This window comes from Scophthalmus maximus, chromosome 17, assembly GCF_022379125.1.
Source record: "Scophthalmus maximus strain ysfricsl-2021 chromosome 17, ASM2237912v1, whole genome shotgun sequence".
NCBI classification, from domain to species: domain Eukaryota; kingdom Metazoa; phylum Chordata; class Actinopteri; order Pleuronectiformes; family Scophthalmidae; genus Scophthalmus; species Scophthalmus maximus.
In genome coordinates this window covers 11,347,494-11,371,741 of record NC_061531.1, presented here as the reverse complement: position 1 = coordinate 11,371,741, position 24,248 = coordinate 11,347,494, and the positions used below count along the sequence as shown (strand labels likewise).

Sequence of the window (24,248 nt, the reverse complement as noted above, 5' to 3'; positions counted from 1 at the left end):
GATAGACGAAAGACATGTTCCCGGAGTTATTTGCAGAAATAGTTGTCTGACCCTGGGACAGAGCCGCGACGACTCCGATCACTCCACATCTCCAAGTTTTTTTTTTCCAACAATGGCGGATCATGAAGCCTCGCAATTGTTCCCGGAAGTGAAGCAGCAGCGCATTCGGGAAGCAGCAGAATGGATCAGTGGACCGTCTGTGTTGCACTTATGAAGGGTAAGATGTTTAAATAATCCCAGTGTATATGATCAGCACATCTGAATCAAATCAACGCGCATTAAAACATTTTAGAAGAAAAAAAACTTTTACTAAAAAAAAACCGAATTGACAAACTACATAGAGTAACTACATAGGCATGTCGGTCTGCTATACTGTAAATCGATACAGTTATTGACGACTAATTACCAAAAATCGCGTTTCTGTCGCTCTGAATAATGGATTCAAATTGCGCGCCAAGAACTTCCGGGAACTATCTGACGTCTACGTGAGTCACGTGACGTGCAAACATTTTGGAACAAACGGCTCTGGTTGTAGGTCTATCCTCCAATACAGCGCAACATTGACCGCCCTCTTTTTGAACAGCGTCGGTTCCGGAAGTGAATTTCCCATTCATTTTCTCCATTGACATTTCATAGAATCCTGATATAAAGAGTTTTAAGCCTGGAACCAAGCCAATAAGCCAGGAGATGAATCGTTTGGCGTCCCGACCCGACACCCTGAAGCGATTGTTGCCACACAGATCGATCCACAATACACAGGTCCCACAGGTCCCACAGGTCCCACAGGTCCCACAGGTCCCACAGGTCCCACAGGTCCCACAGGTCCCACAGGTCCCACAGGTCCATGTTTTTTGATTCCTTAAAGTTCCTGTCCGTTTCCTAATTTCTGTCTCTCGCGTGTATATTTACGACAGAGCAGGATGAAATGATCTGCTGTTTCCATTTGATTGCAGAGATCACAGTTGCCACTTGGATGTTTCCCAGTAAGGTGTAGAGATGAATTTTTGTCTTGTATGTCCCAGTCATATTCTAGTAGTCACACACTCTTCTGTCCCACTTCTCCCAGTGACCTTTCCTCTCCAACTTGTTGCTGCATCTGATATAAATGCCTTCCTTTATTATTTTTATCACACAATTTCTGCCACTGGCTTAATTCTGTTCTATATGAAATGTTTAATTCCTGCATTGCTTACTGGTATAGTTAAATCTACTTGATTTTTCTTTTTAATCTATTCTTGGCAAGATGATCAGCCATTTCATTTCCTTTGACTCCTATATGAGCTGGTACCCACAAAAATGTACATCAATTCCTATCTTATTATCCCTGTTCAACGATAGTAAACCTTCATATAGAATATCCTGTCTACATTTTGAGGAAAAAAATTGTAAGACTCACTAGCGCTGCTGTTGAGTCTGAACATATTAACATTCTCAGAGATTTTGCTTCCTCTACCCACTCTAATGCAAATAAAATTGCTGTAATTTCAAGGTTTTATTTTCCAGCACACCGGCACATGTATGTGATGTGTCTGGGTTTAACTAAAAGCTAAATAAGGATTATGTTCAGCTGAGATGAAGGTGTAGTTTCAGTAGATCAGTTTGCAGTCTGCAGCCTGCAGCATTCCTTTGTTTTCCAGTTCAGGTTGATCATTTTAAGAACATTCTGTATCAAGGTGCTGTCCTAGGTGCTGATCCTGGGACCACCAGGAATGAGGGAGCTGTCTGAGGTACTCAAGGTAACTGCCGTTCCAAACGTTGGCAACACATTCTGCTATTAATGTGCGGTTACTGGTCACCACTGTGGTTTTTATCTTGATGATCTATGTGCCAGGGCAGGATTAAATAATGAATAACCATTACTCTGGACTTCCAAGGGCTGTACAGTGGGTCCCAAGTTTTCTTTCTTGTTTTTGGTCATTGAAATAACTGCAAATCTGTGAGGGACTATATCGACTAATGTAGGTTCATTATTGTATATGATATTACATTATTTTACATGAATTATTCCAGAATAAAGATGTGTTTAATCAAATTACCAAGTGCCACACATATTACACAGTACTATTCCAGTAGGTGGGTTTAGGGGCGACAATCAGAGCAGTACAGAATTTTTTTCTCTATATTCAACAATCAGGTTAATCTACGTGACATTTATCTGACTGTGTCTGTTGTTCTGATTTTAATTTGTAACTTAAGTCTGTTAGATGCTGATTGGAACTGAACTGCCACAGGGTATTCAACAAAGGGAAAATATTTACCCTGTTTGACTCTAAAATAAATTATAATTGGTCTATAGCCATCTGTATTATTTTTACATAGCTGGAAGTAAAGGTCATGTGCACATAGTGGGTTTAATGTACAGTCCAGGTTTTTCAATATAATGTTCTTTTTTTAATCTTTCAATTATGTCTTTATTATGATGACATCAAAAAACAAAAAAACAGTATCATGAGGACAAGCCATCACACATTCAGTAGCAAGCTAAATTATGTTGCTGTTCTCACAACTCATCTCTCGAGTGCATAGGTGAACCTGAACGTATAGGCTGAGCAATGCGCACACTTTCCTTGTTGTCCTGAAGTAGAGCGTCAATGTCACTCTCCGTAAATGTGGCTTTGGAATCCTGTCAAAAAAAATCAAACAATGAAAGTTTTAGGCACATTTATGTCTAATGAGATAGATACTAATGTTTGCACTTGCGAAATCGGCAATATACACACAGCCTACCTCAAAAGACTGGCGCTTCACCCCGACACATGCTGTGGACTGCTCATAACACAGGACAATATCCAGATTCTTTGGTTCTTTATTCACCAATGCTGCGTGGAACTGCTCATAATTAGAATCTGGATGTGGATTCAAGATTTAATTATTAATCAAACTGTTAAGAGTTAAATCACTTCAATCATCAGTGCGGATCAAGTGGTATTTTATTCTGACCTTACCTAGCAGGTGTCTGCAGGAGGACATCAATTTGTCATTGGTGTTATGATCATGTTTGTGGGACAGCAGATTCTTACACACACCCCCACGGATGAGGTTCTCAACTACTGTCTGTTTCCTCTCTGCTGGGGCTTTCTTCATGGCTTTCTCGATCTCTGGAGGACAGTATGTATATGTTTTATTCACTTTCCGTGTCTTAAAGAATAAACTATAATCAACAAGTCAATCAGATGTCACTAAGACAATATTTTGGTGCTTATCAATCATTGTTTCTTGCTCAAAGGCAAGAAGAGTAGTATTTCAACACACCTTGTGCTGCTGTTAGACAACTCTCACAGTAGGTGTCTGTTTAAAAGAAAGCAGTCGACAGGTTAGAGCAGAAGCCAACACTAGCCAAACAACAAATACTATCATGACTAGTTAAACCAAGTTAGCAACATTCCAATGTTGAATTTACTTACAGCGATCTGTATCTTTGGGTTGCACAGGAAGGAGGAAACTAATACACATTAAAATAATTAAGATTTCCATAGTGACGGTAGACCAAACATGTACACTGTGAACTTTTAGCTCTAGGAAGATATGAACAGTCGACACAGTGAACTGAGCATGGGTTGAATCATCATCCCTTTCACACAATGCGGTCATGTGATCTCAGGGACAATAGGATCACATCACCATCATTCCTCAAATGACAGGTGTCCAGTTCTTCAGGTTTTCTCCGACTGTCTAAAAATGTTGCTCAGAGACTTCAGTTGCTGTTGGTCTTTGAACAAAGGGAGTAATAGTGCTGTGAACTCAATATACACATTTTGCCACTTTACTTTCCGATCCAGCAAAGTCTTGACAGAGACATAAAGCAATATTATGGGTTGGCAAAGAAATATTAGGAAGAACCTTTTAGGACAGCTGCTGAAGTATGAGCACATAAATAAAACCCACATAATAAAAATGGAAAATGGGGCATCACATTTTCCCTTATAAGTAAATAAGAATATTTCTATTCTGCTGTTTTTTTATATCCATTAAAAGGGAGGAAACTTATGAAGCTTCACTTGCTAACTCTTAGTCCATACAAATAGAGATTTTAAAGTTTCAGGATAACACCTGGGTATACATTGGAACAGTGCACATATGCCCGCTACTTCTCTAAACGACCACCTTAAAAAGATTCTTAAAATTAAACAGTAATGTAAGCAGTTTACTGATAGTTACAGCAAAATAATTCAGTTTTTACTATTGTTAGTATTATTATTATTATTGTTGGTAGTAGTAGTAGTAGTAGTAATAGTAGTAGTAGTAGTAGTAGTGGTGGTGATGGTATTTAGTTGTTGTTTTAGTCAGTGGCCACTAAGCGGTGCTGTTTTATATCGAAAGCAGTGTCGAGGCGTTGGGACAGATTCCTTATATGGTCATTTTTACCATATAAGGACCAACGCGTGTGACGCAAGCTTCGCAACGGAAAACATTACCGTGTGCGGGAAAAGGCGAACGTTGGACCAAGGTTCGCTCCACGGGATTGTAAATGCCGAGTCTGGGAAGCGTTAACCGGCCGAACGCAACGACCCGCAGACTGAACACTTCGACTGTCGCCAGCCCTCAACCTCAATACTCCGCACTCCGATTGAACATGTGAGTACTTTGAACTTCTGCATCGATAACCGAGTCGGTTAGACTCACGTGCGGTGTCCTGCGGGCTGTCCCGAGAGGACACCAGTCCTGCGACTTTAAGTTTCTCGACAAATCCTTAACTTTCGTCTCGGTGTCGCTTTTTGTGTGCGGAACACGTGACTCATCGTTGTAGGGTGTTTTTTTTTAAATTTTTTATTCTTAGGATATCTGGCTGGGCTAATGTCTTTTTATTGGTCACCGTGGGAGTGTTCGTCTGTGGATTAACCACAACCCACCGCTTTCACAAATTGCAATGGTGAGAAGAAACCATCATGTGTTTGTCTGACACCTCCTGCCTGTGTGTGGCGGCAGCTTCCCGGAGTTTCCCATCAGCGAAGAGGACGACGTCCTCGTGGACCGAGAGGCTTCACTCGTCCCCGCTTCCGTTTTTGTCTTGATCCTTCTCGAGCATGTACATGTCATGTACATGTAATCTGTGATTCATAGCCGTCTTGCATTCACGGTGCACAGTGTTGTTCTCGGTCCCTGCTCGTTGCAGACACAAATGCGCCTGCAGCAGTTGCATTACGTTTTGATAGAGGTCTCATCCTTGCTGAAACAGGGTGTGAACAATCCAAGCCCTGGGCAGGGGTTCACCCGCCTTCTGCCTTTGACGTCCAAAGTTCGCCTTTGGATCCAAAGACTCTTCTCCAGCAGATGGCGCCTCACACAGTACCTCATGTTTAACTATCAAAATCAGACTCAGTTAATCATTTGTTTTTGCTTTTGCTTGTGTGGAAAAAATTACTTCTTCAACCTTTCAGCTACACAGGGGGGGGGTCAAAGGTCAGGTGCAAAGCAGTGCCCCCTAGAGCTAGAAGGAGTCTGTGTGTGCCTTGTGTGTGATGGTGGACTTTGGACCTGAGACATCCACTCGAAGGTGTGTTTCTACACTATAATGCTTTTACACGCTGCTGCACACATGTAGTAATATAATACGAATAGAATGCCATTTGTATTTCTTTGATATGGCTGACAGTGAGAACTCAGGGAGCACACAGACACTGAAGAAAACAAATGTGCAAAACCAAAAGTGTAAGTCCTGCGTTCTTGTTGAAGTGCATAACTGTTAGCAACAAGAAATATTTTAAGCATTAGAAGTAAACATATGCCCTATGCAAAATTGTCACTTTCATAGTGATACATTAAGGAGCCTGCAACATCCTGAATTATGATAAATATATCTTACGCACCCAAGGGAACACATTTGACACTCAGTTATTATGTGCAGCAAGATTATATTTTAAATCTTTTATATTTACAACTGTGTTGTTCTGCTCTTTCACATCAAAATAACTCATCATGCATCATGTAAGATGTGCAATACTGTTGTCTGAAACGTTGTGTAGAAATAAAGAGTAGCACAAATTGGATATATCCGAGTAAAGTACAAGTACCTCAAGATTGTACCCACTTAAAGTACTTGAGTAACTGTATTCAGTTAGTCTTTTTTTTGTCATTCGGTCCATTACAATTTAACCATTGCTATTTCTGTCATCTCTGAATGTGAGTGAAGAGAGTTCACCCTTCTCTCTTGTTCAACGCTTCCATGTTTTTGTTTAGTTTGTTTATTTTCACCCCCCCCTACAGTTTTTGTTTATTACAGGCCACATGAAGTGGTAATGAGCGTCTTAGCGGTGTAATTATTCTTGATCTGGATTTGATTTGTAAAGGAGATTGTTCGATGTGGCTCGTGCGACTCGCCTGACGAAGTGCTGAGCGAAACGTGTTGCCCTTGTCTGTGATGTTTTTGTGGCTGAATTCAGTGTGTCCTGAATACTCTGTTATTGAGATATGAGCATTTAAATCACTTATTCACAGTCCACTTGCATACATCTTACATTTCCATGATATCCAGCATTGTTGATCAGCACGTCACATCATTGGTTTGAATATGCGCTGGGCTTTGTTTACATCACTACATCATCGTTGGCGCTCCTTTACCCTCTCCGTTTTCTTTCATGTGAACTCTTTATCCGCTCCTGCAGCAGACTGCAGAGCCCAGTGTCCGTGTGTGTGCGCAGTGGACTTTAAAAGAATAATGGTTAAATTATAACTGGACAATTTCTCAGAGCTTTGTCTTTAATCAACACAAACATATTTTTTTTAACAGTTAGATTCTATGTCGTACATTTATGGACTTTTTCGGGACTTTTTTTTTTCCAAGTGGTTGTTTGTGTATCTACAAAAACATGAGGGGGTATTTCACTTCGTCTGAGTGATCTGCCCGTACTCTAGCAAGACAAGGAAATCCTAGATAACAGGTCAACACTTGCTTTTCTTTTTAGTTAAGTCCCATGCTCTGGGGTTTGTTTTTCTCTCACTGTGACTGAACAAATAGAAGATTGCAATAACTTCCTGTTACAGTAGTGCAATATATGTAAGAACAAAACTGCATTCTTTTTTTTACATTTAAAAATGTCTACGTTAGGATTTCTGGGATCAGAATATAGCAATGACTACATTACACAACTGAGAGAAAATCCAAAATCGATAAAAAAAAAGAAGAATGTAATGATTTAATATAAAATGCTATTGGGGACAAGACAATTCATGTTTCCACAGGTCAACACATACTAATCCCATGCGACCATAATAATAATAATAATGATTTGAATACTGATAGTCATCATAATGTGTTTGTGGCCGATGTGATAACAGGGACCCCTCCGCATCAGCTGGACCACCCTCGACAGCAGCGGGGTCCCCCCGGTGCCCGGAGCTCCGGCAGCAGTCCGCTGCGGTGCCGTCCCTCGTCCAATAGATTGGAGGTGTGCGCTCTGGCCGACAATGGAGGGTCCGCGAGTGGGAGGATCAGCTCGGCAGCGATCCTCCCGGCTTTGTTACGCCAGGGAAGCCATTTTGGAAGTCTGCTTGCTGTGCGCCAGCGTCTGCGCTCACCGGCTGCTCGCAAACTTTTCCAGTCTCTTGCGCCGCCACAGATAAAGTGCGCCGGGCCCTGCGGTGCACGACCCCGGCGTGGCTTCCGTGCGTCGGGATGCTGGCGGACGTTTGCGCGTCTACAGTGGCCGCAGCGTTGCGGGCTCTCGTTCCTCGTGGATTGACGCTCCTGGAGAATAACAACATACACGGACTCGAAGCACGCGGGCAAGTTGGCGCACTCTTACGAATATCATCCCGTGGGTTAACGTGTCCCCGAGGAGGGGGTCATTTGTCCCGTCCTCGCCCGGCTCCTTTTGCCCGCAGCTGCTGTGGCAGCGAGCGCGAAGCGCCCGGCCTCATTGTCAACAGTGGATCTCGACAGATCCACGACATCGCCGGACATGCAACGGGTCCGACACCGACGCGTCGCACCTCGCGGACGGCCACTGCGCCCGTCGTGGCCGCAGGTCCGCGTTTTCCACAGCGACGGCGTCGACCGAAGACATGGCGCCTAAATGTAGCTCTTGGCGACGTGAGAATGTGACGGCTCGCATGTCATCGGGCCAGACGCTGTGCGCAGTTATTATTAAACGAACGCGCGTCCAGGGCAATAATAACTGCGGCGTGTTGACAGTGGGTCGGTTTGCGTCAAAGGAGCCAGCAAACAGAGGCAGGCTGAAATACAGGACTGAGGGAAATGTGTCACTGTGTGTGTGTGTGTGTGTGTGCGTGTTCACATGGTCTGTTGTTGTTCACCCCGTCTCCTGAATGATGAGCTCAAATGCCCCATTTCTCAATAAGACTCCGTCTCATGCTGAAAATCGAAGCTGCATGACAAAAATTGCTCTGACTTGATGACATGTGGTCAGCACCCAGTTTCCGCAGGTCTGATCAGGAGTGTTCTCCCTCATCCTCGGGCCGTCCTGCCGTAGGTCTATGAGGCTATGCTGATGCACCGTAGGAGGTTGGTATTTCATTTTTGCCCACATGGGCTTGCATCTTCATTCACTGCACCAGTCCAAAGAAAAAACTAAAGCCTGGCTGAATTAACGCAGTGCTCATGGCTTTTGGATATTTGTCTCAGTTTATCCCTCTTTTCGGCTGGATGCGGATTTGAAACTTGATTAAGATTATTGAGATTTTTGCGGCGGATTTTAAGAAAAGCCATCTGGTGCTTTGAGCCGCTCCGCCTTTGCTTCGTCTCTCTTTGATTCGATTGCTGCGTAGAAGTTGGAGCAGAGGCACATGGACGGAGCAGTGTGCAGCATGCTGGACAGCTTGTTATGACCAGAGTTGTAAAAACAGTCAGACATAGTTATTGCATTCTTAGAGCAAGGGTTACACCTTAACATGAACTGGCTAAGCAGCGGACTTTTGGCAAACAACATTGGCTGCTAATATTCACACAGGTCCCAGTTTAACTCAGTGAACTTGGAGGATGTAGTTTATGATGTTGTTGAACTGTAGTGCTTTACACAGAGAGGTCTTTTAGACTGCATTTGTTTTAGCAGGTTATGCCGAATGAACTGCACGTGTTATGGTGACATAGTATTCGCACTGCCTGTTTATCTAAAGTAGGAGTCAACCCTCAGACCAGTTGTTTCCCGCCCATTCCTGAAAAACTCAGCCCAACCCATATCTGTTTTACTTGGTTTCATAATACTGCCTCCTCTTCGCAGAGGCTTATTCAAGCAGTCACTGTAGGAGTAGCTGTACATGTGTGGAGACTGTTAAATACAAAGGCGAGAGAGGGGACCATCACTATCGCTGTCCTGGCCCTACCAGCCATTCCTGTCAGTTGCCGCCTGTTTGTCGACCGGGAGAGAAGAGACAAGTTATTCATTACAGCTTCGCTGGCGTCTGTGGCCTCCGTCAGCAACCAGCCAGAGCCAGCATGCAGGAAGAGGTTGGCCAGCTCTTGTCCACAGTAGCATTGTTCTGTTTCTTTTGGGAACAGGAATGTCCAGCAGTTCTCATTAGGGCCTACCCTGACTGGGCTTTCTGACATGGCTGTACTGCGTAGGGGTAACTGGTGCTTGTGTTTCCTTGGAGAGTAGCCCGGTGAATGGCGCTAGAACTGATTTGGGAAGAGGCAGGGAACTTGCCAGTGCTGTATTGTATTTAATGTGTAGATGGGGTGTTCCATGTGTTTTTTTTAACTATACAGTGGCAGAACTTGAGCTCATTAGCAGAACTGATTTGTCTGCAGGAGACGGGCTGAACAAGACAGTGCATGCTTTTTTCTTTTTTAAAGTGTGTATGGAAGTTACTTTGTGCATCTTTTCTCCCACCTACCGTGCTAGCTTTGACTTAAAGTCCTATTCCTTGCATCCTGACTCTTGCAGTCTAAACAAAGAAGAATGACCATGGATTTTTCGCAGCTGCACACATATACGCCACCGCAGTGTGCTCCAGAGAACACCGGCTATACCTACTCTCTCAGGTGAGACCTCAGCGCTGTGTTGCCGTATTTTGGCAGCAGCATCCACACGTCATGCCAATGGCATTTTAGTTACACCCTGCATGTCAAATGTGACACCGGTTAGCAGAGCATTAATCAACATTAAGCAAAATGGTCCTTGTCACTTTGTTTCTGCGTTTTATTAAGTCATTATGCTTTCTAAGTTTAGCACCCACCAGCTACTTCATATTCTATTTTTTTTGTTTGTTTTATGAGTATGGTATTGAGTGATGTTAACCTAATCATTATGACAGAGTGATTAAAGTTTTAGGTTTTATAACATTCACTGCTTTTGTTTTGTGCTGGTTTTCCGTTTCCTGTTTAACGTTCAAGATGCCGATTTCTTTGATGGTCAAGCCTGTGACGATAATCTACAAACACAGCTACAGCATGACGTTTATAATTTACTTTTGATAACAGTATTTTAACTAAATGAATGTAATGTAACTCCTAGAGTTTTTGTAAATCTCTTTACGCTCCCCCCTAAAAATCCTGTGGTTGTGGTTCTGATGACTCAACCTCATGATTCATTTCTTGTGTGTTTGTATGTTTAGAGGGGAACTGTAGAGGGTAAAAACAGACGGTATTGTAGAATGCCTCAGCCAACTCCTACCTTTAAATTAAAGGCATCATAATCCGTGTTGGATTGTTGTCTGTTAATTCAGTTTCTGCCATCATGCTCCTCATCCAAGCATTGATTTTAGTACTACCCATAACAGCTCTCACTGTAGGTGTGGTCGACACTTCACCAGAAAGGTCTGTGCATGTGGAGGAATGTTATCTCCAGTGCTGTCACCATTGACGTCGGCAGCTCCAAGTGCAGAGAGAGGCATTTTGAGTGTGTAGGTCAGAAAGTGAAAGTGAAAACCTTTACCCTCTGGGAAGGAAAGGAAAAGTTATTTTGTGTCTTTTTTTTTTAAAGTTTGAACAAAGATCTATCATTAAGTTTCCAACCGTGTGTTGCAGAAATGCAGGGCGCATTGTGAAAACTGCAGTTAGCAGGCACACAGAACTGTGCTCTTTCCCATCCAGCTGAACAAGTTCAGGCTGCAGTGCCATTATGTGACAGTGTTACTTGCCTTCAGCTTTATGTTTATATAACTTGTTAGAATGTCATTGATGCAGTGGGAATTTGCCTGTTGATCATTTTTATGTAGACATGTGGAATAGCAGCCAGGTGTTATTGTAGAACCTGCATTTGATGTTGTATGTATTACAATATAAAGGGTAAAAAAACAATATCTTAATCTCCTCCTGATATTAATCACATGATATCAAGTGAATTTCAGCTATGTGAAACCCACTCTTAGTCACTAGTCTTGCACGTCACACTGTGTGGACCGAGGCAAAGTGAGATGAATGAACAAAAGCTTGTTTGACACTCGGCTGGAATCCGCCAGGTAGACTGAAAGGCTGGAACAAGCTAATCGTGGTTTCCTTTGAGTGCAGTCAGCCACGAAGCTATTAATGAACCTCAGAGTCACAACCGGGGAGCTGATCCCAGGATTAGACTAATACTTTATGCTTCTTGAATAGCTAGTTGACAGATCTATGGTTTTTATTAGTTCATGTCTACTGCAGCTGAGACGCTAATGAATCTCAACTCCCGTGACAACCAAACTAAATGAAATTTAAATGAGTCACCTGAAGGCATTTACATGTCTTTGTTTTGGATTATACTCTGAATAAATAGGAGAACAGTAAATGTTATACTTGCTTCTCGATCAAAGATCATAAATATCAACCCTCTCTGTGTCTTAACAGCTGCTTGTGTTGAGACTTTAGCGGGTGTCCATACACTGGTCTGTGTGAATGTCCGACAGTGCGGGCGGTGCAGAGACAGACGGGGTCAGGTGACAGAAACCGTTGGCCCATCTGTTGTCAGAGCTCAAAAGAGCAGCGACAAGTTTTGTGGCATTGAATGGTCCAAGAGAAAGGAGGGAGAGGAGGCCAGTCAGCCAATCACGTGCTGTTTCTCATCCGTTCTCAGAGCTTTGTGGAGACTCCCACATACCAGGAAGAGGCCTTTAATCTAATTAATGCTGTAAATACAGTGAGGGAAACACTCTCATTGATATATTTATAATCCAGTAAGGTTTATATTTATTTCTGTGCTCTCACTCTTCACTCGTGTGATTCAGTGATTTCACTAAGGGAGGCGGCAACATTAAACCCCACACTCTTTTATATTTTTCTTTTGGTAGATAATGAGGCAGGAAGTATGGTCTTGTTGTTTGATCAGTATCTGTTTAATATTGAACTCTACTAGATATTACAGAATTATAATAGGTTTCACATTTGATTCTTGCATTTTTTTAAATTACTATAACTATATGTTATAAATAACTAATTAGTATAAATTGAATTTCTCCTTCAGTTCTCTTTCATACATTTACTGTACAGACACAAGCTCAATGATGCACCTGCAATGGACCAGAACTGTAGAATTTGTGCAGTGGCTCTTTACTCTCTGGAGTGGAGTATTTAACAGTACCACCTTTTGAAAGATAGAATGACTACACCTATGTCTTCACAGACACCAGGGGTAGATTCACACAGACCCTTCATATTTTATGATAGTGGAACTGGGTCAGTAGGGCTGGGGCCTCTGATTTCAGTGTTGCCCCCCGCCCCCACAACTGCTTACTTAAATGTGACAGTAGTAAGCAGCAGTAGTCATGAAGTTATCTCATACTGTATGATGCTGAATGAATAGTAAGATATGAAAGTTAAGGGGGAGAAACTTAACCTCATTATCCTGTAACTGCATTTTACCACAACTGTTTAAAATATTACTAATTTGTATCAGACTTGTATGAGAGTATATGAAATACAGTTTGTAAATGGGAGTCAGGATCTCCAAGACGAGTTCGGGGATGCGTGCGAAACCAGCTGGACAGTTGTTGTTCTCGGCGCTGTCCCAGTTGTTTTGACATCTGATCTGGGTGTGTTGCACTACACGCATCACTGTTCAAGTGCTCAGCAAATGGCAGCAGCTGGATTTTGGAGAATCATCCTTTTGGCGTAGTTATTCCTTGTAAGGTACATAAGTCCAGACTATGCAGGCATTTATGCAGTGAAAAGATATGAGCCTGACTTGTGTTCTTTGTTTGTTGGAAGTGGTACATGTCCAGGCTTTGCTACTGATCATTGGTTCTCTTGAGCCAGGGGGCTGTTGAGACTGGTCTCCATAGCAACCATGGCAACATGAAATGGCACATTATAGTGCTTCAGTGTGGACACTTTAGAGAGAGGGAGGGGGGCTGTAGGAAAGTGGTGTCTGCAGGAGGGGAAGTGATGGTGGGCTGGTGTGATCTAATCACAGAGCCAAATCCTACCCACCCAGAGATAGTGTGATGGAAATCCAGAGGCTCTCTGCTGTGTCCCAGACTCCCAGTTAAATATAGGCCTCAGCACCTCATGGGAAAGAAGAGACTCTCCACTCTGCAGCAGTCTGAGGAAACGGATCAGAGCACAAACGTAGTAAAAACTCCCTTCCTGATATTTTCCCCATAGATTTCCAGAGGCCCTCCCAGCTCAATTTGAGGAAAACACTGAGTGCAGTATAATTTCAGTAAACACAGCGTGGTCCCACTGCGTCGTCGGGAGGAGTTCTAAATAAATTTTTCTCAATGGGTATCAAGATACTCAGTTCACTTCTGTCAATTAAAGTCTCTAAAATAATTAGTTTTGGCACTGATTCTACAAATGTGCAGTGCAGCTGCACCAACTTTGCTTGTGCGTGCTATGTTTTCATTAATCACATGCTGTGCTGTGTAGTAGCAACACAGGAGAAAAAGTAATTTATGCAGCTCTGGTTGGATTATGGAGCCAACCAAACAATTCACTTTGATGCGATGGCAGTTACCAGCTCACTGGTAGAAAAATGTCTCACAATAAAAGTGATTATAGATCTGTCTGACAGGCTGTTTAGTTTTGCAAGTGTACTGTTGCATGAAAATGGTTCATGTTTTGATCTGTTGCACAGTTTACAAAATTTTGTGGCCAGGTTTTCCTTCTCAGAGTTTCTTTGGTAAGAACATGCCCCCTTGTCGTTTTTTCTTTTTCTTTGAACATGTGAGACTATCATTTGACATGGCTTTTGTAACCGCAGCTTCTAAACTAAGATTTATAACCCATGTGGTTTCTATGTCTTTAATCTCTGCCTAAGATGTGTGTGTCTGTGTGTCAATCGTAGGCTACCTTTTGGGACAAATTTCACTCTACAGACTAGTTAATAGGGAGTGCTTTGTTTAATTGGGAATTAAAACCATGTCCCCAATTTAAAAAAAAAAAAAAAAAGGTTGTGTGTCTTGTCAGATAAAGAAGGAGAGTGTGACCACAGATAGTAACCGGTCAATTGTTTTGCAAGGCAGTTTTGAGAAGAGTAGAGTAACATCCCTCGACTTCTAATTGGGTCCCATCATAAGATCAGATTCTGTAACATAACATATTGTACCTACTGAAATGTTTGAAGCTCTATAAGTGAGGCTTCAAACATTTCAGGCGATGCCTTACTCGCACAAGCAAACTAGAAATTTGTCTTTGAATCCAAATGTTCAAGTGCAAATCTCATCTGCTGTACAGGTGGTAAAGAACTGAAGAAGTGTTGCATGTAAACCTGTTGTTATGTCTCATTGTGTCAATTGTGATGGGCTCTTATTTTTTTTTGCATACACTATGTAAAGCAGGCAGTAGGTGGTGGATCACAGTTCCCTTCAGTGGTGCACACTCACCAGAAGTGATGTTACTAGAGTTACTTTTTTCTTTGTCGTGGAGGGATTTTTCTTCTCTGAAATTATGACAAACTGGTTTTTCCGCTTTCATTTTGGCAGCTGCTGTCAACGTCACATTGGTTAGTTACTTGTCGACTTCAGGGTGCGATAACCTGACGAGCGGGCCAAAGACCAGTCGCTGAATTGATGGTGCTTTCACCCCACAGGCAGATACTTTGTCAGTGATGTGAAAACACATTCCTCATGTTGCATTTACAACTGGATGAATGGCTGAGATCCAGTTGCTCTGTCCGGAGGCTGTCTGGAAAATCTAATACCATTTATACCAGTTGTGTATGTGCACTTTGAAGCATGTGAATTTTGTAAGCCTGACGTTGATCATATCCTCATTCCTGATAGCATTAAAGAGATTTACTCAATGCTCATTTTTTTATTATTGATTAATCTTCGTATTATTTACATGATTAATTGTTTGCTTTTCAAAGGCAAGGCAAGTTTATCTGCATATTTTAACAACAAGGCAATCAAAAGTGCTTTACATAAAACATTAAAAGTACAGCTGAAACAGTTAATTGATTTATCGTCGATGAATCGAAATTAATCGCCAGCTATTTTGATAATGTTTTGTGAATATTCCAAAACCTTAAAGATATTCAGAGTACATCTGCTGTTTATTTTAGGACATGCATCATCCTCATTGCATGATGCTGTGTGTGTGTGTGTGTGTGTGTGTGTGTGTGTGTGTGTGTGTGTGTGTGTGTGTGTGTGTGTGTGTGTGTGTGTGTGTGTGTGTGTGTGTGTGTGTGTGTGTGTGTGTGTGTGTGTGTGTGTGTGTGTGTGTGTGTGTGTGTGTGTGTGTGTGTGTGTAAGAAATACATAGCAAAACATAAGCCACCAACATGTAGACTCATATCTGATCCTTTGTTTAGTTGTGTGTTGTTAGAAAGCGGCTGTGCCCACTGACTGTGGGAAGAATATCAAAGCTTTGGTTTTACGTAAGGAGAGGAAGCTGAACGTCAGGACGGAGTTGTCGTCTTTCTCTATCCACTCCATACTGTCTGTCTTTTCATCTGCATCTTCTTCACTCATATCTGAAGACTCAGTGTCCGTCTCTATTTATATCAATGGTGTGGGCCATGGGAGCCACCTGGAAGAGAGCAGCACACAGGATGCCCAGAGAGGCAGCAGAGGAAGAGTTTACAGCTCTTGAAGCAACATGCTTGGATCTGTGTCGTTGCTTTTCAAACATTGTATTAGTTTGTTAAAGGAGGGCACGTTTGCTGGCACCATGGGGAGATACACACTCGGCTTCGTGAATTCCAGATAGAGGATGGGTGGTTGGCTCAATCAGTGACATTATCAATGAATGCTGAACCATTATTTTGTGATAGGTTGAACTAAGTCGTGTCTTTGTTTGTATACACACATGATGGCAGACACGTATTGTTTAGCTCTGGATGTAAACTGTGAGCAATCTTTTTGTTTGTATACACACATGATGGCAGAAACGTGTTGTTTAGCTCTGGATGTAAACTGTGAGCAATCTTTAACAACTTTAGTAACTCTGCAGCTGTATAATGCCTATTTTTGGCTCATGTGGCCCGCTGGAATGAAGTTAATTCTTCAGCGTTTAAAACTCTGCGTTCAGCGCAGACTTGCAAGAAGAAACTGCACTGCCTCATGGCTATTTTCTGATCTATAAATTTCACATTAGAAGAAGACGAGCAGTGTGACGTGCCCAACGGTCCTTACATGGCCTCTGGTTCTGTTGTGACTGGCAGTGTGTAACTGTTCCTCTCACAGTTCAGTACATGTAGAGTAACATTGTCTGCAGTTTCATACAGATGTGTTGTCAGCATTCAGGCCGCACCGATATCAGCGACAGCTAAGCTGTTTTTAACGGTTTCCAGGTGATTTGCCAAACTTGCATTGAGGCCTGTCTTGATAATTACATTTTCGACTTATCGTATGATACATGAACATGAACTCGGTCATTTGTTATTGACCTCAATAATAAGTTCATAATAATAATAATAATAATATTTTTTTTACAAGCGTGTTACTTGACATAAGAATGAATGTCAACAACGTTCCATTTAGATATCATGACTGGCCTACCCGTAGATTTGTGATACGCCCGGTTTCCTATGTTGTGTGGCAATCACCTTTTTGGACTTTGGAAATATGTCCAGACGCTTGACGTTTTCAACATCTTGCTAGCGTTGTCGTAACTTGTAAGCCCTTCAGATATGTAAGCATGTATAACAATAATAACGAAATACAACACAGCATTTGAATACTGATTCATAGCATACATTTATATCTGACGATACCACCATCCTTTCTCGATCAGCACTTTTTTTAGTCTTTTTTTCGGTGACCGTTAACTCATAGGTGCGTGACTGGGAAACCCAGGGAGTGAGAGAGTGGGAGGTTCGCAAACAGACACACATACAGACACTTGAGGCATGAGAGCACAGCATGGTGAACTATAATGACTCTCAGTAGAGCACATACCTCCACCGAGGCCGCCACTGTCACGATTATAGGGATCTAGTGACCAAAATGATCACGGCACATGTACTTATACTGACCCTCCTTGGCAAACACTAAGCAGCAGAGGCTAGTTGTGCTTGTCAGACCAACAGGATGCAGAGGGAAAGGTGCTGCCCTGGTCATGTGCTCGGAAAAGAGCCAGTTGGAGCAGGAGGCAGAGTGAGGACGAAAGCACATAATGGGCTCTTGGTGGGAGTGTGTAATCCTGAGGGTTTAGAGTCAGACAGAGGTCCAGAGAGCAACATGCAGTACACACTTTGCCTTAATATACTCAGGCTGAGTACAGGGCCACTGACTCTGTGCTTGTGCCTTAAAACTAAACAGCTCTTGTTTAAACAGGGAAGGTCCAAGTGTCTAACAGGAAGTTTATTCTCTGTCCTCCAGCGACAGAAAGTGCTTTGCCCCTCCCCTTCATCCACCCTCCCCTGCATGTCTGTGGAGTTTTTCTGCTTGACCTAGTTGAACGACATGCTGACGAGTGTGCACAGCCTGCAGAGCGAGTGCAGCACGGTCAGATCCTGTCAGTTCAGTTTGTCATAGTGTGAGCACACAATACCATGTTGTAAGATGAAGCTGTGGAGTGTGGAAAAAAAACCTTGATTTCATGTATGCAAAATATTTTTATTTTTTTTTCATTTTACACCAGCTAAACAGGCTTATGGAAATAGTTTCTTTTACAGCTCCAGTGAATTGCTGCCCAGTTGCTCGTTACTCATTTCTCAACGTTGGCTTCTGCCAAGTGGGTGTGGTCCTGTGACTCACAGCTGCAAGAAGCATGGCAGAGTCAAAATTTACAACATTCATGGTGTGTTTCCACTTATGGTTGGCTTTGGTTTGAAGTGAGTGGAGTAGAGGGTTTTTCAGCCTTGCATACTTTTGGATTATTTTATTTTTCAATTTGACTTTCAGATGCACACTATGCCTATTGTTTGTGTTTTTTTTTATTGTTTTCTCCTTTCGTTGGTAGTCGGTCACTTCCTGTCAGGCCCACTGCCACTTGCCAGGAACAAGAGGATCACTGTTCTCTGAAAACACCGTCTGCCTCTGTGTTTTGCTTTTTTATTTTTAAACTTGCGCACACAAACAGACATCAGGAAAATTGAAGGATATGCCCATTTACTACTGATTTTAGGTTGAAAGACACCTGTTTGTCTCCAAATGTAATTCCTTGGAACAGACATAAGAAACCGCCTACTCTGTGATAAACTGTTTGAATCTCCTTTCATCAAACCTCTTCTGTCCCCCCCCCATTTCCTGCTCTCTCTGCTCCATTCCTACCTGTTGTCTCAGTTCCAGCTACTCCACAGCAGCGTTGGAGTTTGAGAAGGAGCACCAGATTGCTCCTGTATACGAGTCGCCCAGGATGTCACGGCGGAGCCTGCGTCTGCAGACCAGTGCCGGTCACTATGGCAACGAGAGCCTGGCCGATAACTCGCAGAACCACGGCAACAGCAGCAGCTACACCAGCACCAGAAGAGAGACACGGTGAGACTAGCGATGGGTTCTAACACTCTCACTGACCAAAGAGTAGCAATATCAGGTCTGCGTTTATATCTGTGTCTGCTTGGACTTGTGGACTTTGACTTTATTTTATTCTGGTGGTGTCAACTTGCCTCTGTCATACTCCTGAGCACGCAGCAAAACTCAAAACTCTACTCATTTCCTGTTTTCTACTCTCCCAGGACGCTGCGGAGCAGAAAGCAGCAGTCCAGCGCAAACTTGCTGTCTTTGTCTCTGAGCCAAGCTGCCACACCGAGGAAAACCCTCTCCTTCTCAGCTGTTAGTACCCCAATTAACAACAGCAGCAGCATTCAGGAAGGCAACAAAGTGTCCGAGGCCTCCCTGCACAGCACCATCATGGACCAGTCCCACCTGAAACGACGCACCATCACCACAACCACCACCACCACCTCTATGTCTGCGGGTGGACACTGGGGTCAGTTGAAGAACAGATTCCATCTCCAATGACCATCAGTGATTGTGCAAGATGTTGACATTACATTTTTTAGCATCTTTAATTGAATTTAAGGAGCATGCAGGACATACAGCTGAAGTTTCTCACTGTTTATCCCACATTCATATATACACAGAGCACCTTTTCAGCTGAAAAACAATGTATGTGGGTATTTAGTTGTGTGGCTGATTGATTCATGTTAGGGGTTAATTCTTTGCCACTTAATTGAACATAGTAATTATAAACCTAAAATAAGTGTATGGTACAATGCCTTGTTACATAGTAAATAAAACCACCCCTAAATTCAGATATATGGCTCATTCTAACTTCAGCGGGTTATCCCTTTTACTTTGCAATGTCGTTGCTTTAATACTTTGTGAAATTTAACTATTTACCTTTTGTTGTTAATGAATGGCTCTTATTTATTGGTGCACATTATTTTCTCCCACAGGGAGGAGCTCCAGCACCGAACACAGTTCATCAAATGTAAACGGCTGTGCCAGCGCGTCAGACTCCCACACCTCACTCGCTAATGGTTACATCTGCAAAGACTGCTCTTTACACTCTCAGGAGATGGACTCGCTTATCACACGATCATCATCATCATCATCTCAGGCTGCAGAAGCTTCCACCGACATCCTCTCCTCCTCCCCTTCTTTCACAAGTATATACTCCAGAGACCGGAGTCGGAGGAGCAAGACAGGTGAGAGGCTGTCATGGTGAACTGTCATATTTGAAACACTGACTGCTGCACTAACACATTGGTCCTTCTGAAAGCTAAATGTTCATATTATTCAGCTGTGATAATGAGAATATCATTGGTTTTGTTGTCTCTGTCCAGGCGTCCTGATGTCTATGTCTAAGACGTGTATACACTACAGCAAACGAGCCCTGGCCCCTATTGTGTCCTTAGTCACTCTGCTCTTCAACAATGTGGTCTGGCTGGGTTCAAGGGCCCGGAGCCCTCCAGGAAAAGGTATGCAAGACGAGATGTTCTTTGCTCTTCATGCATTACCCTTCCTTCTCTCCTTTTCTTCTTCTATCGTTTGCAATTTTTTGCTGAGTCACTCGGATTAGAAGGAGATTCCTAGTGATGTTTAGCTCATCTCTTTTTTTGCAGATAATGTATAATCTTCACTCCCTGGTGGTGGTACAAATTTCTGGTTGAATCATGGTCTTTACCTGTTCCACATTTAACCTACTACCTTTCCTACAATCAGGCATGGCTTTCTGGCGTTTTCATATCTTCTGGGGATTATTCTGTCATCCACTTTACTTCTCCCTCATCCTATCTTCTTATCTGAAGATCTTTGTGTATTGAGCCATGCCTGTTTCAAGTGTGCATTTTGACTAACAGTAAGTGTGGACGAATGTGTCACCAGGTTTTCTTGCTTCGTTGTCGGACTCGTTGAGACAAGCAGTGTCCACCAGTTTTTCCCAACTGTGGCTGTTAAAGCAGACCACTCTCCACAGGATGATGGGCTACAGGGCTAATAGCAATGAAGGACAAGGTACCAGCTGTTATTACAAAGGGCAAAGCTCAAGGGTCACTGCTCCTGACCTCCTCTGCTGCTCTTCTATTAATGAACGTTCTTCTCTCCACCTTTTTTTGCTCTTACCTTTTTGAGAATGAGTTTCATATTGGTATAAAAATGTAAATGTAAACTTAATTTTAAAATGAGACTAACCCTCTTTATAATTTCCCTTTTTCTCTCTGTCTTCACTTTAACATATTATCTTTCTATTTATGAAGGAGGAAGTATACTAGAAACAAAATTAAAACTATACTACGCCCAAAACATTTTTCTTAAATCTGGACAAAACTGTCAGATGATGATTGGAATTTTTTAAATTTGAGTTCACATGAGCTTCACACAGAACTACAGTAGGATGACTCCCTGACTGTAGCCTCACTTATAACGCTTCAGATGTGGTGTTATTTCTAGTATAATTAATTCTGGTTTCTTTCAGAGCTGCAGCAGGATTGAATCCACCCTGTAGCTGTGTTTCACTGCTGTTCTTCTTGTTTTAGTTGTCTGTGCATCCTGTTAACTGTTTTCATGCACCTCCTCCCGATTTCTTCATTACGACAGCTCTTCTGACGCCTCAGTGGTGGCATGAGCATTTACATAACATCGTTTTCTCACGCAACATGTTTTTGTTTAGTAGATAAATATCTTGTATGCACTGTGTGTTGCAGCTCACTCAAGTTTCTGTGGAAGCATGAATGTCAAGGATCTGGTGACAGAAGATGCATCACATCTTAATCTCAATGGTTCCCTCTGTAAGCAGATGCACACACTTTCTCTCTTTCCCTCTTTCTTGTGGCGGCCATGAGTGACAAGAGTTAATAATATGCGTGACCTGTGTGAGGACCAGCAAGCAGAGGTTGTGTGAACTGCTTTAACTAGTCGGCAGCATGTTGACCGTCAGGACCTGCAGATGCTTTTATTCCACTCCACAATTTGTACCAAACTTATTTCAAGGGACCAGTCTAGCACATGGAAATCATTCCAGACATATACAACTTGGAAAATAAAAACAAGTATAACAACTAATTTAACAGACATATGAGAAATTAAGGAAAATACACACAACTATGCAGTCTCAGTAAAACTGACAATAAAAAAAGCTTTTTGGTTCATTAGGGGACTGTTTATAGTGGAGTTATCGAAAAATTCATTCTTGAACAAAGCCAGTGCCACATTTGAATATTAAGGTCAATCATTATGGTTTTTTATTTATTTGTCTTTAATTAAACTGTCAAAGTGGGGAGACGGAACAATAAAGTTGTTTGTCAGTCAGGACACAAAGCTGTGGAATGACGACAGCAATGAGGGTTTTTTTTTTTCATCAAGCTTTGCATGCAAGTGGCTCATTTGTTTTGTTTTTCATTATATACATACAATTTGTTGTTTTGGTTTTAATCATTTCAGATTTTTCTTTGATCATTTGCAAAATTTTGTTCATATTTATTTATTTGTTTAAATTCATCTAATACGTTCACATGTTCATTTACACATCCTTTTTTTTTGTGTTTGCTTGCTGTCCATCATTTTGGCACATGTAGGTGATGACTGTAAAGGGAAGCAGTATTCTGAGACACACACCATCCTCCTCAAAAAGTCCTCCAGGCCTCGTCGCCTTGTAGGGGCACTGTGGAGCGTCCTAGCTTATGCAGGTTAACCACCACTTCTCTTAATGTTGCTGACCGTCTGTAAATATACAGTTACAAGGATAAGTTTAGTTCTGATATGTTTATAACTTGACTACCTTTGTATCAATGAAGCTGCTGCAGTTGGATTCGTTAAAAAAATGTTTTTTAAAATATGTCTTCCAGGTTACTGCCTCCTCCAGCCAGGATACTGCGTGGTGAGAGCAGGCAACGCTTTGGGATCAGGGGTCAGCACAGTGGCACATAAGATGCTCTCTCTCTTCTGGATGCTCCTGGCAGCTCCAGGTTGGTGGGCTTTTTTTTTATCTCCTTAGGAAAACACGTATTCTGCTCCTTTGTTTGGCAACATGGTCTGATTATGTTTTGTTTTTTTCGTGGCCTCAATGTGTCTTCTGTATTTTTTTCAATCGACCCAGAGAGGGCAGGCAGGGGACTTCTGTGGTTTCTTGCAACAGGATGGTACCAGCTGGTGTCTCTCATGTGTCTCCTCAACGTCTTCTTTCTGACCCGGTAAGAGCCTGTCTCCCACTTTCCTTCTGAGCCTTAGGGTGTTGCAAAGCATAGAGAGAATCTGACATTTTGTTCTGGTACTGTTATGTATTAATAAGAAACAGTTTCCTCATTTATTTCACTGTTTCAAGTTTTGTAGTCAAGTTTAAGTTTGTCTTGTGTATTCAACTTGTTTCCGCTGCCCCCATGTGGCAGAAAATAATCAGTTATGGTAGGTTTGAATGTTCAAATTATGGGATTTTTCATTCATATTCAGTAAGATTTAATGACTGCTTCAACAAAAATAGTGTAAGAGAGTTACCTTTTAGAATAGAACGGATGAATAGACGGCTGGCAGTTTTGCTGGCTGGCATGTTTCCTTTGAGTTTTGACTGTGTTGATTCATAAATTCTATCTGTCTTTTGAAATTTGTTTGTGTTAATCGGTAAAGTGTGTAACTCTGTGTTTTAGATGCCTTCCCAAACTCTGGAAGCTCCTGCTGCTCCTTTTGCCTCTCTTGCTCTTCCTGGGTGAGTTTATAAGAGCTCTGTGCTCATGTCATTTATTATAGGTGAAACATCTCACATCTAGTGAGCACATACAGAGAACAAGCAGCCAGTGGTGAGGCGGTCTACATTTTTATAAGCAGCACATCTCCAGAGCATGTTTCAAATCCAGTACCAGATTCAGGTCAGCCCCTCTGGGATTCGTATGAGTTCCATTCTGTGGTTCAGCCTGGTTCATACTAATTTATGCAAAAACATGTTCAAATTTAAACACATTTTTTTACTTTGTTACAAGACATCTATTGCATGAGTTCTTGATTCTGTCTGTGCTTGCTCAAGTACTTAATGCAGCTATGATTATATTTAGGAACATATTTAAACAGCTTTCTTTTTACAGCTGCAGCTTTACAGTGTATTACATGTAAATATCCTTGACATCATGTATGTTGTTCTATACATATTTACCCACATTCAACCCATTTGATATTTTTATCTTTGCTAGAATTTAAAATGCTGAAATTCTGAAGGGTTTGAAAGTTTACTGTATATGTTATGATTCATGATTGTCCAAACCTGCAGGGGAGCGAGTTGTCAACTTTCACTATCCACTGTCTTTGTGCAGCATTATGGCTGTGGGGTCCGTCCACTTCTGCCCTACTTGCCTACCTCCCTGCCATTAACCTAACTGAGTGGCGTCGTGCGTCTCCCTTTACCCTCCTGTCTAACTTGGTGCCAGCCTCTGCACCTCCAGTTCCTGCCTATGTCTCCACAACAGAGACTCCACTGGAGCAGAGCCCAGCCACCCCAGTCTCACAGGCACCGGTAAGATAAATAACAGTATTATCATAAAGTACTGAGTGAATGTTAGTATAAA

At 42.2% G+C, this 24,248-nt stretch overlaps 1 protein-coding gene across 10 annotated transcripts in view; it reads left to right on the top strand.

Moving 5' to 3' along the window:
• Positions 1-84: 84 nt before the first annotated feature.
• Positions 85-24,248, top strand: part of sun1b (Sad1 and UNC84 domain containing 1b) — a 29,591-nt gene continuing 5,427 nt past the window's right edge. The window contains exons 1-13 of one of the 10 annotated variants that reach the window (XM_035616082.2): positions 4,448-4,575; positions 9,843-9,940; positions 18,541-18,735; positions 18,933-19,186; positions 19,656-19,907; positions 20,046-20,180; positions 20,587-20,715; positions 21,405-21,488; positions 22,275-22,385; positions 22,545-22,664; positions 22,796-22,889; positions 23,340-23,398; positions 23,997-24,196. In XM_035616082.2, coding sequence (XP_035471975.2) covers positions 9,858-9,940; positions 18,541-18,735; positions 18,933-19,186; positions 19,656-19,907; positions 20,046-20,180; positions 20,587-20,715; positions 21,405-21,488; positions 22,275-22,385; positions 22,545-22,664; positions 22,796-22,889; positions 23,340-23,398; positions 23,997-24,196 — 1,716 coding nt within the window. In that variant the 5' untranslated portion in view covers positions 4,448-4,575; positions 9,843-9,857. Of the gene's footprint in view, positions 218-4,407; positions 4,576-5,378; positions 5,495-6,790; positions 8,462-8,578; positions 9,404-9,842; positions 9,941-18,540; positions 18,736-18,932; positions 19,187-19,655; positions 19,908-20,045; positions 20,181-20,586; positions 20,716-21,404; positions 21,489-22,274; positions 22,386-22,544; positions 22,665-22,795; positions 22,890-23,339; positions 23,399-23,996; positions 24,197-24,248 lie in introns of those variants that run through there. The other 9 variants (XM_035616081.2, XM_035616080.2, XM_035616078.2 and 6 more) reach the window with 9 other exon arrangements.